This window comes from Sminthopsis crassicaudata, chromosome 1 (assembly GCF_048593235.1).
Source record: "Sminthopsis crassicaudata isolate SCR6 chromosome 1, ASM4859323v1, whole genome shotgun sequence".
In the NCBI taxonomy this organism is placed as follows: domain Eukaryota; kingdom Metazoa; phylum Chordata; class Mammalia; order Dasyuromorphia; family Dasyuridae; genus Sminthopsis; species Sminthopsis crassicaudata.
The window spans coordinates 572,030,985-572,044,990 of record NC_133617.1 but is presented as its reverse complement, the minus strand read 5'-3'; the positions used below and the strand labels follow the sequence as shown (position 1 = coordinate 572,044,990).

At 34.6% G+C, this 14,006-nt stretch overlaps 1 protein-coding gene across 2 annotated transcripts in view; it reads left to right on the top strand.

The window, feature by feature from the left end:
* The window catches only part of VCAN (versican), a 128,047-nt gene that overhangs the window by 69,457 nt on the left and 44,584 nt on the right, over nt 1-14,006 (top strand). Inside the window, exon 8 of one of the 2 annotated variants that reach the window (XM_074282149.1) lies at nt 6,830-12,214. The exons of the other annotated variant lie outside the window; for it this stretch is intronic. Within the exon in view, the coding sequence (XP_074138250.1) occupies nt 6,830-12,214 (5,385 nt within the window). The remainder of the gene's footprint in view (nt 1-6,829; nt 12,215-14,006) is intronic. 2 annotated transcript variants of the gene reach the window in all.

The window sequence follows — 14,006 nt, the reverse complement described above, 5'->3', positions numbered from 1 at the left end:
GTGAACCTGATAATTTCAGAATCTTTAATCTGATTTCTGCCTTAGCTCTTGAAGGTTTCAAGTGTTAGAATAAATTTTCACATGATTTTTAATCTCCATAATAATGGATGCAATAAACATCCCTACCCCAGAAATCCTAAAACTGGGCTAGACATGTGGGCTGTACACCTGTTTTCATGATACAGTCTTTTCATTTGAAAGCCATAGACTATAGTTACGGACTGGATTAAATCATCTCTTTGGAATAATAGACATTCAGTAAATTATCTAGCATCACAAAACTAATTGAAATACCAGAGCTGAGACTCGAACATGGATTCTTAACTTTGGAACCAGCACTCATTCCATTAAACCGTGTTGTCTCCATCAGGCATCTATAAAATTCACTTTTTCATTTTTACACAAATAGCAAAATACAGATTTCCACACCAGTATCGTGGCACCCTTGTTATTCCCAGCTGATTTAATAATAATGATAATAGTTAACATTTATTATATATATGAAGCACGGTTCTAAATGCTTTATAATTATTATCTCATTTGATATTCACAACAAACTTAGGAGGTAGGCGCTATTATCCCCAATTAAAGAAGAGAAAATTGAGGCATGCAGAGATTTAATGACAACCAGGATTACCCAGCTAGAAAGTTTATCTCATGCTAGATTTGAACTCAGATCTTCCTGCTACTGTGTCACCTAATTGCCTCAACCTGATTTGTAACAACCATGATTGCAGCTCTTCTCTATCATTGTTATATAAATGATATACACAAATGAGGGAGTTGGAGTGACTCTAAGTAACTGGAAATAGCCATGTAATGAACAAAAACAAGGTGGTAATTTATCTCATGGGATTTAATGTTTCTTCTGTAGCATGACTGTGTTTGCTATATTGTGACTAAATTGGGTTCTTATTCCAATAGAAACTGTGTTTCACATATATAATAAATTGCTCAGCTTAGGAATAGACCTAATATCCTCTTTGAATAAGTAAACTTTCTTGAAAGTCAATGCATGATTCTTTTTCCTTTTGTCTAAATATTAAGAAGTCAAATTGAGCTTATCAAGAACTAGGCCATTTATTTAAACATTTACCATGTTCCAAGAAGATCACAGAAATAGAAGACTGTTGTCCAGATGTTTCAGTCATGTCCAACTCTTCAAAAGCTCATTTAGGATTTTCTTGGGAAAGATATGGTATGATTTGTCATTTCCTTCTCCAGCTTGTTTTACAGATGAGGAAACTGAAGCAAACAGGTTAAATGCCCAGATAGTAAATGTCCGAGATTGAATTTGATCACTGGAAGAGTATTCCTAATTTAAGTCCTGGCACTAGACAAGGAGGGAGACAATATGTTCATTTCTAGGATGAGATGAGAGAAAGAATAGCTGAGTTGAACTTTGAAGGACAGGAGGGGACTTCAGTAGCCAGAATTGGGTATGGTGATGTGCCATTCATGGAAGTCCTGGAGGTTGATATGAGCAAAAACATGAAGATGTTACAGGAGTATAGTTTGGGGGGGACAGAGGACACAATTCTAATAGCAATCTCAAGAAATCTGCTTTTACCTAATTAACCTGTTCCTTTGCCCTATATTTCCATCCTAAACATTATTGGTGAATAAACACTTTACTCACTACCTATTAGGTAGCATTGGCACAAATTTTAGGATTATGAATTAGGATTAGAATTATGAATTGTAAATGCTAAGAAATAATATAGTCTGATCTAATATTATTCATGAGGCAAGAAATTCTAGTGTTCAGCTGAATGTCTGGCCATAGTAAGTGCTTAATGAAATCTTGTTAAGTGACTGATAATTCTCATATTGTTCTGAAGACAAATCAAGCCAAAACAATAAGAATTTTTAAGTGTCTACTATGTGCCATGCAGTATGCTGAGTTCTGAAGGTATAAAAAAAGGCAAAAGTAAAGTCTCTGCCCCCAAAGAATTCACAGTCTGATAACAGTAAGGTGTAATCATAAAATGTTATAAACCAAAATTGGGGATGGGGGTGGAGAGGAGGGTGGGTGGAATAGAGAGTAGAGTTACTAGGGATGGGAAAGTGATCAGCTGAGTCTTGGATGGATTTCATGAAAATACCAATTAAGCTTGTAGCTGACCCTATTATCTAGGGACAGATAAGAAGACATGTCTCATGGAGAAGAAACAAAATCACTGGGGCAGTACTGACCAGGTTTCATAGTTTGGAGGCAGCCTCCTAATGATTGGCTGACTGAGAATTAGAGACTTTCCCAATATTCCATAAAAATGAATTGTTGTGAACATCCCTCTGTTCAGACTTTTTGTTTCACAAAACAGCAAAATTGAATTAACAGATTCTTTCAAGTAATGGTAGACTGAAGTTTCTGTGTCCAATTGTCAAAACTGTATGTCAGGTATAGACATCAATATATGCTTAAGTGATCATGAATTTTTGTTGCTTAAATTAAAATTAAAATTGTTAACCTAATTATCTGGAAAGTGGGGAAGAGGACATGATATTAGAATAACATCCATAATTGTTCATTCTACTTTATGTTTAAAAAAAACAGATAGTTAAACAACTAATAAATGAATCAAAAAGGTATTATGAAAAATAAAAGTTGTTTTCTTCAGGTATGACATTACTGTGAGTTCAGTACCTTAATATTTATCCAACTTAGAAAACAAGATCAATAACTAACATTTGGGAATTTAGTTTTTAATGAAGTAGTTTTTCTCCAGAGAGCATAAAATTGCAAAGAAGAGGACCTTATACATTTGTTTGGTACAAGTTAGTGTAGTACTAAAAGCAGTGGCCTGGAAAGATCTGAATTCTAGTTCAGTTTTGTGAATTCTTTATTATGTGATCTTGGGCACTTCTTTGGAAATTAGCTTCTTCATCTCTAAAACTAGGAGACTTTACTAGATGACTTTGAAAGTCCCTTCTGTTTGAATTCTATGATTGTTGTTGGTGGGCTTAATTTTGTTTCCCTTAAGGAACAGAAAAATGAGAAGTGTCTTCATTGATGGCTTTTAAAAGTGTACTAATACCCTTCTAAGTTAAAGCAGGAAAAGTGGAAAGATTATGCTGTTGGTTTTCTCAATAGGCTCTGTGATAAAAATCATTCCTTACTCTTGTTAAAAGTATTCTCAAATGAACAGATTATGTTATGTCACTTGCAAATATGGATTTAGAATTTCAATAGAAATGAGTAAATATATCAAATTTTGTCTCATTATGTACCTTCATCCTGAAGTGAGTAATAAAAGACAGATTTTTGGTCTTACTTTTGACAAATCATGACTATAATGCTTTTGAAATAAATTTTGAAGAATTGAAAACAAATATACTTTATTATTTATCTATCTATTAATGATAACATTGCAAAAATTCCAATATATAGAGGGAGAAGATGCTGAAATACCAAAGGTTAGCATAGGTCACGAAACCCATTAAGGGTTATAATGACTTGAACAATTTTGCTCTGACTTGTACTTTAACATACTTGTGTAGACCTGATCAAAGAATATATGAATCAATCTAATATAATCTTGTGTAGTTTCATAGTCATTAGCATTTGTTTATTTGTTTTTATATTATAATTTTAATTGAACAAAATACATTTTAGATACAATTATATAGTTAGGATCTTTTTCTCATCAGTGTAAATATAGACAGGAGAATGATTCACAAAAAAGGATTGAATACAATGTGTGTATATATATATATATATATATATATATATATATATACATATATATATATATATATATATATATATATATACACACATTGTATACACACACAAATCTCTTCTGGAGAAGAGTTTAGAGAGACCTGATAGTCTTCAAATATTTAAAAGAGTACCTTATGGAAGAGGGATCATGCTTAGCCTAGAGGATAGAGATAGAAAGCAAAGGATGGATGTTGCTAAGTGGCATATTTGGGTTTAATATAAGGAATTGCTCAGGGATAGTAGATCTTCTTTTTCCAGATCCCACAGGATCACCACTTGGAGTCATAAAGCAAAGATTAAACTGAGATCTTGAAAGTTACATCATGGTAGAGATTCTTTTGCAAATACGAAATGGATTGGATAGGTTCTGAAAGTCTTCTATCTATGAACTCTAAACCTGGGAAATCATAGTGTTTTTTAAATGAAAGGAAATTTTGGCATGATTCATAAGGTCAGTTTTACTTTTGCTACCTATCCCTGCTACTTTATATATATGGAAGTTTAAGTTAAAGGGTAAAAAAGAATGATTCTATTTCGGTGACTGAGAATTAAAGCCTGATTCCCTTTCATGTCTTTCTCAATCCCAAACTAGCCATGGCTACCTTCTGAGCTATATGTTTTGATCTAGATTGGCCTGTTGCCTATTGGATCTTTGGTTGAAATTCAGGAAAAAGAGGTGTTACTATCTATTTATTATTTAAGTCTAAGAAAATGTGCTCCCATAGATTAAAATGATTTAGTAGAAAGAATACTGAACCTAAAGTCTTCCTATGGGTGACCATAGTCAAGCCATTTAATCTCTATGCCTCAGTTTCCTTATCTGTAAAATGTCAGTAAAATATCTATGATGCCTATTTTTTAGGTTGGTATGAAGATCAATTGTGGTAGTTTGTGTAAATAGCTTTTCATACTTTACAACTCTATTCATATTTCAATTTTGATTATTCTTAGTTCCTTTATTTGTGAACCCACACAGGAATGTGGTGATTTAAAAATTCATCCATGCTAAATATAATTTTATATGGTATAAAAGATACTTATTTTTATAATATTTAATGGAAAAAGCTCTTTTGCCTATCACACGCAAATATAAAAGGGAAAATGATGTCAACATCCAATTATTTTAGTGAAGTTAAATATAGATGTAAAAATATTTTCAATTACCATTTAACTACAATACTTGCTGTGAAAAATGCAAGAACAATTTATTAGTTCATAGGCAAGCATCTAGTGACCTAAAATGGGAATCACAAAGTTTCTTTTCTAATGTAAGCATTAGTCTGCACATAGGAATATTATGTTTTTCAATTGGATCCTTGCGTTTGACTTGTCACATCAATTGAACAGAAACCAATCATTGTTAGTCTAATTTTTTTTCCTTATGTGACCAGCTGTTATACAAGCCTGTCATCGCATTAGGGTGGTTTTCCTCTTCATAATCTTTTCTCAAAGTTTTATTTGTATTATCTAGGAAAATGGCCTTGCTTCTCCCTTAAGTAAATTGCATGTTGTTGATAAAGTCTAGTTGAACCCGTTTTTAATTAATTTTTAAGAGGGAAATTTATTCAGAAGTCTTTAGACTTATAATATAAACCCTGTTTTAAATTGTGGATTATTTGTAATAGAATTTCTAATTTTTAGATGTTTTAATTGAGTGAGGCTATCTCAGGCAAAAGAATTAGATACTATAGGTTAGAGTTAACAACTATGGAAGCTACTAGTTTTATTACTTTTTATAGATAAGAAAGATGAGGTTGGGAGTAATTAAGTAACTTTCTCTGTGATTAAATAACTTTTATATAGGAAGTAATTTATCTGAAAAGTTTGTCCATTAAATTTAATATTTTCAATGACTGAGGCAAAGCCCTAAAATGCCTCATAGTAGTTATGGCTCAATAGTGTAGACAGTGTGGTGGCCATTATACCTCAAGAATTGCTGTGTTGTTTCACAGTCCCTTTGAGCATTTCTTTACTCACAAAGCTTAGAAATAAACTCCCCCTCCCTTTACTACTGAGCTACTGGAAGGGCAGTTTCATCCTGAGGAGAGGGGAGATTATTCATTTATTCTCTGGGTCAAAAAAGAGGGAAGCAGGAAGAGCTCTAGGCCATGAGGGGCATGTACTGGCTACAAGACAATTCTGGCTAGAAGAAGGGTCATTGCACCCCATGTTCAATTCACATTACAATTTAATAATCTTAGAATTCTTTGGAAAACATTTACTATTTTAATAAACTTGAAATATCATTTAGTTGTAATTCTGGAGCTTGTGAAAAGTGTTTGACAAATAATTTGAAGTAATTTAGCATCATGATTAAGAACTACATTTATGATCTTGACTCAAACTCATTCCAAAGGTATAGTAGGTATTAAAATTGTAAATGCATTGAGAGATTCCCATGCATGCCTACTCTCTTAGCACTGGGATGCTTTTGCACAAGTGTATGCTTTTAGTCCATAAAGAAAGGTCTGTGGATAAGAGGTTCTGCTTGTTGTTTACACATTGCTTCTGAATTCACTGGTAGAAGTTGCTAATGTCCAAATTTCTGTCTTTGAGAAATTTTTTGGTTGTTGGGTTTTTAACTTTGTTAGAGTCAATTATCTGTTTCCATTGAGAATATTTTCTTTCTATGTGTGAGATTCTTATGTGGTCCTGCTTTAAAAGAGAATAAGATAACTATTTAGCCTACCTGTAGAAAATAGTCTTACTTGTGGTTGTTTTCTAACAAGAGATGGTCAAGTTGATTGTTGTGCATTTTTAGTTTAGTTCATGTTATACTTAACTTCAAATTTTAAAAATAATTTATTATGCTAGTGAAACATATATTGGTCCATTGAAAATGGTATCCATTAATAGTTGCCATGATCTAGAAGCTGTTACTATCAAACTAGCATTGAACTTGTTTTTCTTCTGGCTCTCGCAAAAGGAAAACTATTGAAGACCAAGACCAACATATGTTCAGTGGTAACTAGACTCGATCTGAAATTATTTGGTTTTGAATTCTTTCTTTTCTTTTTTTTTTGTGATCAATGCTAACCATATTCACTATAGTGCACTGTCATCTCTTCTATGTAAGTATTGTGAAAAACTCTTTGTTTTTTTCAGGTCGAATGAGTGATTTGAGTATAATTGGTCATCCAATAGATTCAAACTCAAAAGAAGATGAACCTTGCAGTGAAGAAACTGATGATCAAACTGACTTTCTTACACTTTTACCTGACTTCATTGAACTAGAACCATATTTTGTAGATGAAGAAGATGATGACTGTGAAAATTCTACTGAAGTGACAACGACTCCATCTGTGCAGTATATAAATGGAAAACATCTCGTCACTACTATTCCTAAGGACCCAGAAACTGCAGAAGCCAGGAGAGGGCAGTTTGAAAGTGTTGCACCCTCTCCAAATTTTTCACACAGTAGTGAAACTAACCCTTTTGAGTTATCTGAAATGGAATCTTCTACTATATTGCAATCAAGTGAATCTAAAGAAACACTCGAGTCTTTTGAAATTACATGGAAGCCAGACACATATCCTGAAACACCAGAACCTTTTTCAGGTGGAGAGTCGGATGCTTTCCCTACAGACCAACAAAGTGGGGCAACTGCTTTACATAGGACAGGGTCACTGGAAGTGGTTGAGCCAGTCACACAGAGTGGTCCTGAACTTCTCAACCATTCAGATGAAAACAACGAAACAACACCTTCATTTCCTGAAGAGTCTTCAGGTGAAGCTCTTGTCAACCAAGAGAGTGGGGCAACTGCTTTACATAGGACAGGGTCAGTGGAAGTGGTTGAGCCAGTCACACAGAGTGGTCCTGAACTTCTCAATCATTCAGATGAAAACAATGAAACAACACCTTCATTTCCTGAAGAGTCTTCAGGTGAAGCTCTTGTCAACCAGGAGATTCAGGGAGCAGTCTTACCAAGAACTACAGTAGTGGCTTTTAAAGAAGTGGTTGGACATGATTCCACAATCACATCTGCTCCCATGACTGCTCCTGGTTCAGTATCAGTGGACATCTTACCAGAAGAGAGATCATCTGTTCTTACAGGAAATCAGCAGGCTAGTACAATCTCTACAGTAGAAAGCTGGGAAGATACAAGCTCCAGAAGCACTACTGAATTTTTAGGAAATCCTCCTTTTGTTCTCATTCCAGAAGGTTCTGGATTTTTAGAAGAAGACAGTAACCAAACTTCTACAGAAGTAGCCAGCCTATTACAACACACACTCACAGTTGAGATGCCATCAAAAGGTGTTCCCTTGGATGCCAGCAAGGTCATCCCCACAGAAAGTAATTTAGATGTTTCTTCAAGTGCAGGTTATCCAGTTTGGGAAGAAAGTTCTGTAGAAATACTGGCCACTAAATTTGAAACACAAACTGAGGTTCCCAAATCAACATCAACATCAGCAAATAGCATCAGTATATATGCTGATGAAAAGAATCTAGGTGGTGAAAGAGAGACCACAAGTGTACTGGGTACATCTATGAAAGTATCATCCACACAATCCACTATGGAGCAGTTAATTTTCACTTCTGAAATAAAAAATTCTGATGAAGTTCAGCCTACAAATCTTTATTCCACCACTATTGAAAACAGATCCACAGAATTTGAGAGCATAGTTAAATCTGACCATATCCCCTCAGAACCCCTGTTCTCAAATAAGTCTGAGGAAGAATATATAAATGAGAGCAGTACTATTCAACACAAAGTCCCAGAAAGTCCTACTACTGTGGGAGTTAGCTTTCATTCCTTCCTTTTTGAGGAAGGTTCTGGAGAAGTTGGTTCTGCCATGGAACTTACAACTGAATCATTAGCTTCATTAATTTTGAAGGTGACTAATGGTAATGAAGTGCAAACTGAATATGAAGCAAAGGAAATGACTGGTACTGTACCACCCCATATAGCACATTCTGTGACTTTTGAGCCAATAACTTCAGTTTTGAATTCTGGAACAGATGTATCAGATATTGGAATTGTAAATCAAACAGCCAGGGGAAATTTAAGCACAGAGAAATCACAAGAAGTAAGTGACTTCCTCACAGACTCTCCTTTAAAAGAAGTTGTGACTCCTGAATCTAGAAACTATTCAACAGTAGCTCATCTTCTAAATGTAGAGGAAACAGCAGCAGTAGAAGGTTCTGGGGGAAAAACATTAATGGAATCTGAAATAATAATACCTTTTACAACAAATATTTCAGCTAGATCACAGTCAGAAACTGATTCTGAAGGGTCTGGGGGTACAAAGATTAGCTTACCAGCCCACCTCCCAGGAACATTCCCACTTATGACTGAGGGCTCAGGAGAAGAACCAACTAAAATAAGCAGTTCTATTGATCACATACCTTCAAGTACCACAGAAAAAGCATTCAGTACTGATTTCCCATTTGCTTATTCAGGTTCTGGAGATGTGGACTTTATCACCCAAACTGAAGTAAGACATATTCCTTCCCCGCAGTTAATTCCTGAAGGTACTGAAGCAACAATAGGGAAAGTTGAAGAAGAGGTTAACAGTACGGTTTCTATGACTCATTCTCTCATAGTGCCACCTGCCAATTTAACAGTAAGTACCAGGCATGAAGTCAACATAGCTGGATTAGGAATTGATAGTAAAGTATCCACAGAAGAAAAGATGGCAGAACAAAAGGCTTTTGAATCAGAAAAAAGCACTGTTGCAACACGAGTAATTTCTGATACAGAAATATTTGCTGAAAGCGAGCCCACAGATGGAGACATTTTTGTTAGCACAATTGTTCCAAATTTAGAAGAAAAGGCTTTGGGCATCTTTGTTCCTCTTACAGAGGCTACCAAAGAATCACCTTCTTCCTCTGATGGTATCTCAGTGACTGAATCCCAGATATCTGAAAGCACAAGTATAGAGCCAGCAATCGAAGAGGAAGAAAATACAAAACAAAGTATTCTTGCTGAAAATGATCATATAGAAAACAATGGTCCTGAAAATGTGAGGCCAACTGTTCAAGAGTTCCATACTGAGGCAGTATTTTCTGGAGAAGGATCAGGGGGTGAAGTTTTTCCTAGTCAGTCTACAGACCCTTTCAGTTTCATTAGGACGGAGGAAAGCACAAGGATGTTAACTCCTGACACACATCATCCTGAAAGTTCAGAATCAAGTTTAGAACCTGGAAAAACTGAAGAGAAAGAAAAAAAGTTCAGTGGAACACATGAAGAAGTTAGATACTATGGTTCTCAAACAAATAATGCTTCAGAAATAAGTCACACAATAGCCAGTACATTATTATTTGAAAGTTCTGGGAATAATGATGATGAGGAACCTATCTTATCACCAGTCACTCACTCCTTAAAAGTGGAAGATTCTGAAAATCAAACATTCAATGAGGTAGAAGAAACTCAGACCAGTAAGCAACCAAGCATCACTGAAAAATTATCTCAAGAGAACTCTTCCCAATCAGAAAGTAGAGGAGTAACTTCTTCTACTCTGTTTTTCACTAAATCTTCAAGTCTTGAAACTGGTGATGTATTTGTTACTTCAGCACCCCAAATTCCTGATCAGTCTTATGAAAATTCTGGGGAAGGATCTGGATGGTTAGATGGGGCAGACTCAGTTCATGCTAGCACAGTTGCTCAGAGAGCAGTAGCAATCACCACAGTAGTTCCAAATAGCCACGAGGTAAAATATTCTGAATTTCCAAGTATAGAAGCTTTGGCTACAAATGAATCAACAACAAGGGTATTACCAACTCAAACAGAGCAAGATAAAAATTTCCAAAACTTACCTGGCACCCAGCCTAATCTAATGGCATTTGAACGTTCCACAAGCCACTCCTTAGATGGTTCCAAGGAGTTTGAAGTCATCACTTTGACACCTGAAACAAGAAAATTTACAGAAAACATTATTTTAGATCTTGACAAAGAAGACAGTGATTTAATATTACCTACTACCAAGAGCACAACTTTTGAAGTACCGCCTGAAATTACAACTGATAAAAATACTATCATAGATATAGATCACACTAAAACAGTATATGAAGACATATTAAGAGTGCCAACAGAAACAGATCCAGAGCTACAATCAGGCCCATATGGAAGTAATGAAGAAAATATTCAACTTGAAGAGAAAGAAGCTACTACAACATTTAATCTTTCTTTCACTGAAGAAAAAATAGAAGGATCTGGTGATAATCTTTGGCCTGACCCCACTCAGGTAATAAGCAATGAGTCAGCAGCTTCTGAAGATGGAATCAGATTAGGTCAGGACTACATCTCAAGGAATAGTATACACTTCACAACTGGAATCCCTATTTCTAGCATGACAGCTGAATCAGGTGTTTCACTCCCCACAGCATCATCCTTGGCCATTCCTAGTATGTTTTCCACAATCAGTCAAGACATGAAAGAACAAAAATTTGAAGCCAAATATGGTGCTACTGAAAGTACCTTGGATGATCTCTTTGAATCAAGCACATTGTCAGATGGACAACCAATTGCTGATCAAAGTGAAGAAATCTCCACTTTGAGTTATTTGGAAGGAACACAGTCTGAGGATGATGGGAAGAAATTCACGAGTTCTTCTTTCAAACCAGAGACATCTTCTGGGGCAGAAGAAGTGATCAGTGATACAGTGGATGTAAATATTGCTCACATCAAATTGATTGCTCGGGATTTCACTGAAACTCCTGAGGTGATTGAAGGATCAAATCCCACAGAGCACATTGAAACAACATCAGATGCAGCATCTGCAGAATTGTATTCTCAAACTCCTTCATCTGGAGCAACTGTTCACTTAGTTAATAGTGTATCTGAATTCCCTAAAGTAATAATCCCAAGTTCTGCTTCAGATACAGATTCAGATGTGCACCAAATTTCACTCGAACAGACTTTTAGGGAAGTTAATTCAAATGCTGAAGCAACTCTCAAGCCACCAGCTGAAGTAAAATCTCAGGGAACTGATTTTCCCTTCTTGGCTTCCCCTGACACCCATTTAGCAGTGGAGGAGACAGAGACATCTGCTACAGAGATTTTAATTGCTAAGGGAGAAACCATGGCTCCTGAATATTCTCAAATCTATACTGATCAGATATTTTCTGGAGAAACAATCAAAACACCTCCAGGGGTTAACCTACCCAAAGATGAAACATCTCTAGAAGCTGCAGGTGAAAATAATTTAGAAGATGCTTTTCAGGTGATGCTTTCTCTTCCCACTTCTCCCAACTATGGTGTTGTAGGAGATGTTCTATTGCAATCTGGTCCACAAACCACTGAAAACCCAAGTATACCTTTCACATCCATAGAAATAAGTGCTGAAACACAATCAGTTTACAATGGAGTAGAAAGTAATCAGGCACCTGCAAGAACTCCTGATTCTGATGATCAGGCAATGATAAGCACTGAGGAATTAAATACCGAGCATATAACCTCATCATTTCTCCTTCTGGAAACTTCTAATGGAACGGATTTCCTGATTGGCACTAATGAAGATTCTGTAGAAGGCACAGCTGTATATTTATCAGGTAAGATCACAACACTTATAGACTTGTTCCAAAAGAATAGGAACATTAATTTTGATCTAAAACATATGTATGAATACATGTACATATGTTATACATATATGTAGCTATATTCCTCATAATAGTTAAATACTGTAGTTATAAAGACAAACCCTGTGTATTTCTTCTAGTAGTCCAGGTCATGATTCATAAGTGGAATGTAGTGAAAATAATGGTATCACCTAAATTTGGGCATTAAATATAAAAGGTTTTATAAAACATAGATGAGAATGCCATAATAATAGTAATTCATGAAATTTAACTGGTTTCCATTCTCAACTAAAAACTCTTTTATTATATATTGCCATTAAATATTCATTTTAAAAGTGGAGAAATATTTTCTGTCTTTTTATTTCCTATTGTAGATTCTATTGTGGCACCATCAAATCTTGAACAAAAGTATGTTTTGCACAATAGCTACTTAGATATCGTGGGAAATCCCTCATAGTTTCTACATTTCAGACTCAGATTTTTCTGGGCTCTATAGCTGTTATATGTGTCAATTTTTTAAAAACAATTTCTGTGTTGTATTTTTCTTCAGAGAGACATGCATAAAAAGATCACCACAAAGATAACTATTGTCCATTATTATTTTTAAAGATTTTGCACTTATTATTAAACCACTGATAATCATAGTGTTTACAGTGTCAAATTTAGTTTCTCATAGTTTTCAAGCAAAATATTAGTTCATTTTGATAAAAGAAAAATACTATTCACATAATCAGATGACTTGCATTTTTAGTATACATATATGTATATGAATATATTAATATATATTCATATGTGAATATGTATTACCCAATATTCATAATGAAGGTAATTATTTAAATAGTTGATAGCAGAACAAACTACTATCTCCAGTTGTAATTGGCATATTAGAACAATCTGATATTCTTCCAGAGTAACACTTGTAAACAGTGTTCCTTTGAAATGAATATTTACTTATCTGATGATTTTTCAATATTGTTGTATTGTCTTTTGTATTATTTTGATTGTTCCAATAAATAATGCTGCCTTTTGAGTCTGACCTTGAAAATTGGATTGATTATTTGCTTCATTTAGAGGAAAACTTTTCTTAAAATCAAAATAATTTTATAGACAGTGTGACATAATGAATAAAGAGCTGGTTTTGGAGTCTAAAAGAACTGTTTTCAAGTTTAATCTCAAAATTATGCTGGCTGTGTGTGACCTTGAATAAATCACACTCTTCAATGCCTTAGGGAACTTGTCAAAACTAAATTTTAAGTCATTTGCTATTTGCATTGGTGGAGGGAGTTTCCTCACTGGGAATTCCTTACATCAATGAAATCACAGGTGCAAGAGCAAAAACAGAAGCCTAAAAACTGCTTGTAATATTTTGTGAGTGAATTAGATCAAAGGTAATTGAATGTTCCGTTTTATTTTCTTTTGATTATACCTAATACACTATCAAATAATTCACTTGAATAATATTGATTCCCTTCTATTTGACTAGAATTAGAATTTAAATTAGAGAAAAAAACTCAAGATACAAACAAAAGCAGAACTTTATGAATGATTATGCTTGATGTGATAAGAAAATATTTGTTTTAGAAACAACTTGAGTTATTCATTCTACAACATTTACAGAGAATTAGTTTATATAAGCACCAAAACAACTTGTCACCTTGGTCTATTGAGTTTTTTTTTTTTAATAGATTTAATTGGTTCTTAGACTGGATTAGTTAACTGAACTCATGCAAAATAGACTTTGTAGGCTAATATGAAGTTAGTTTCC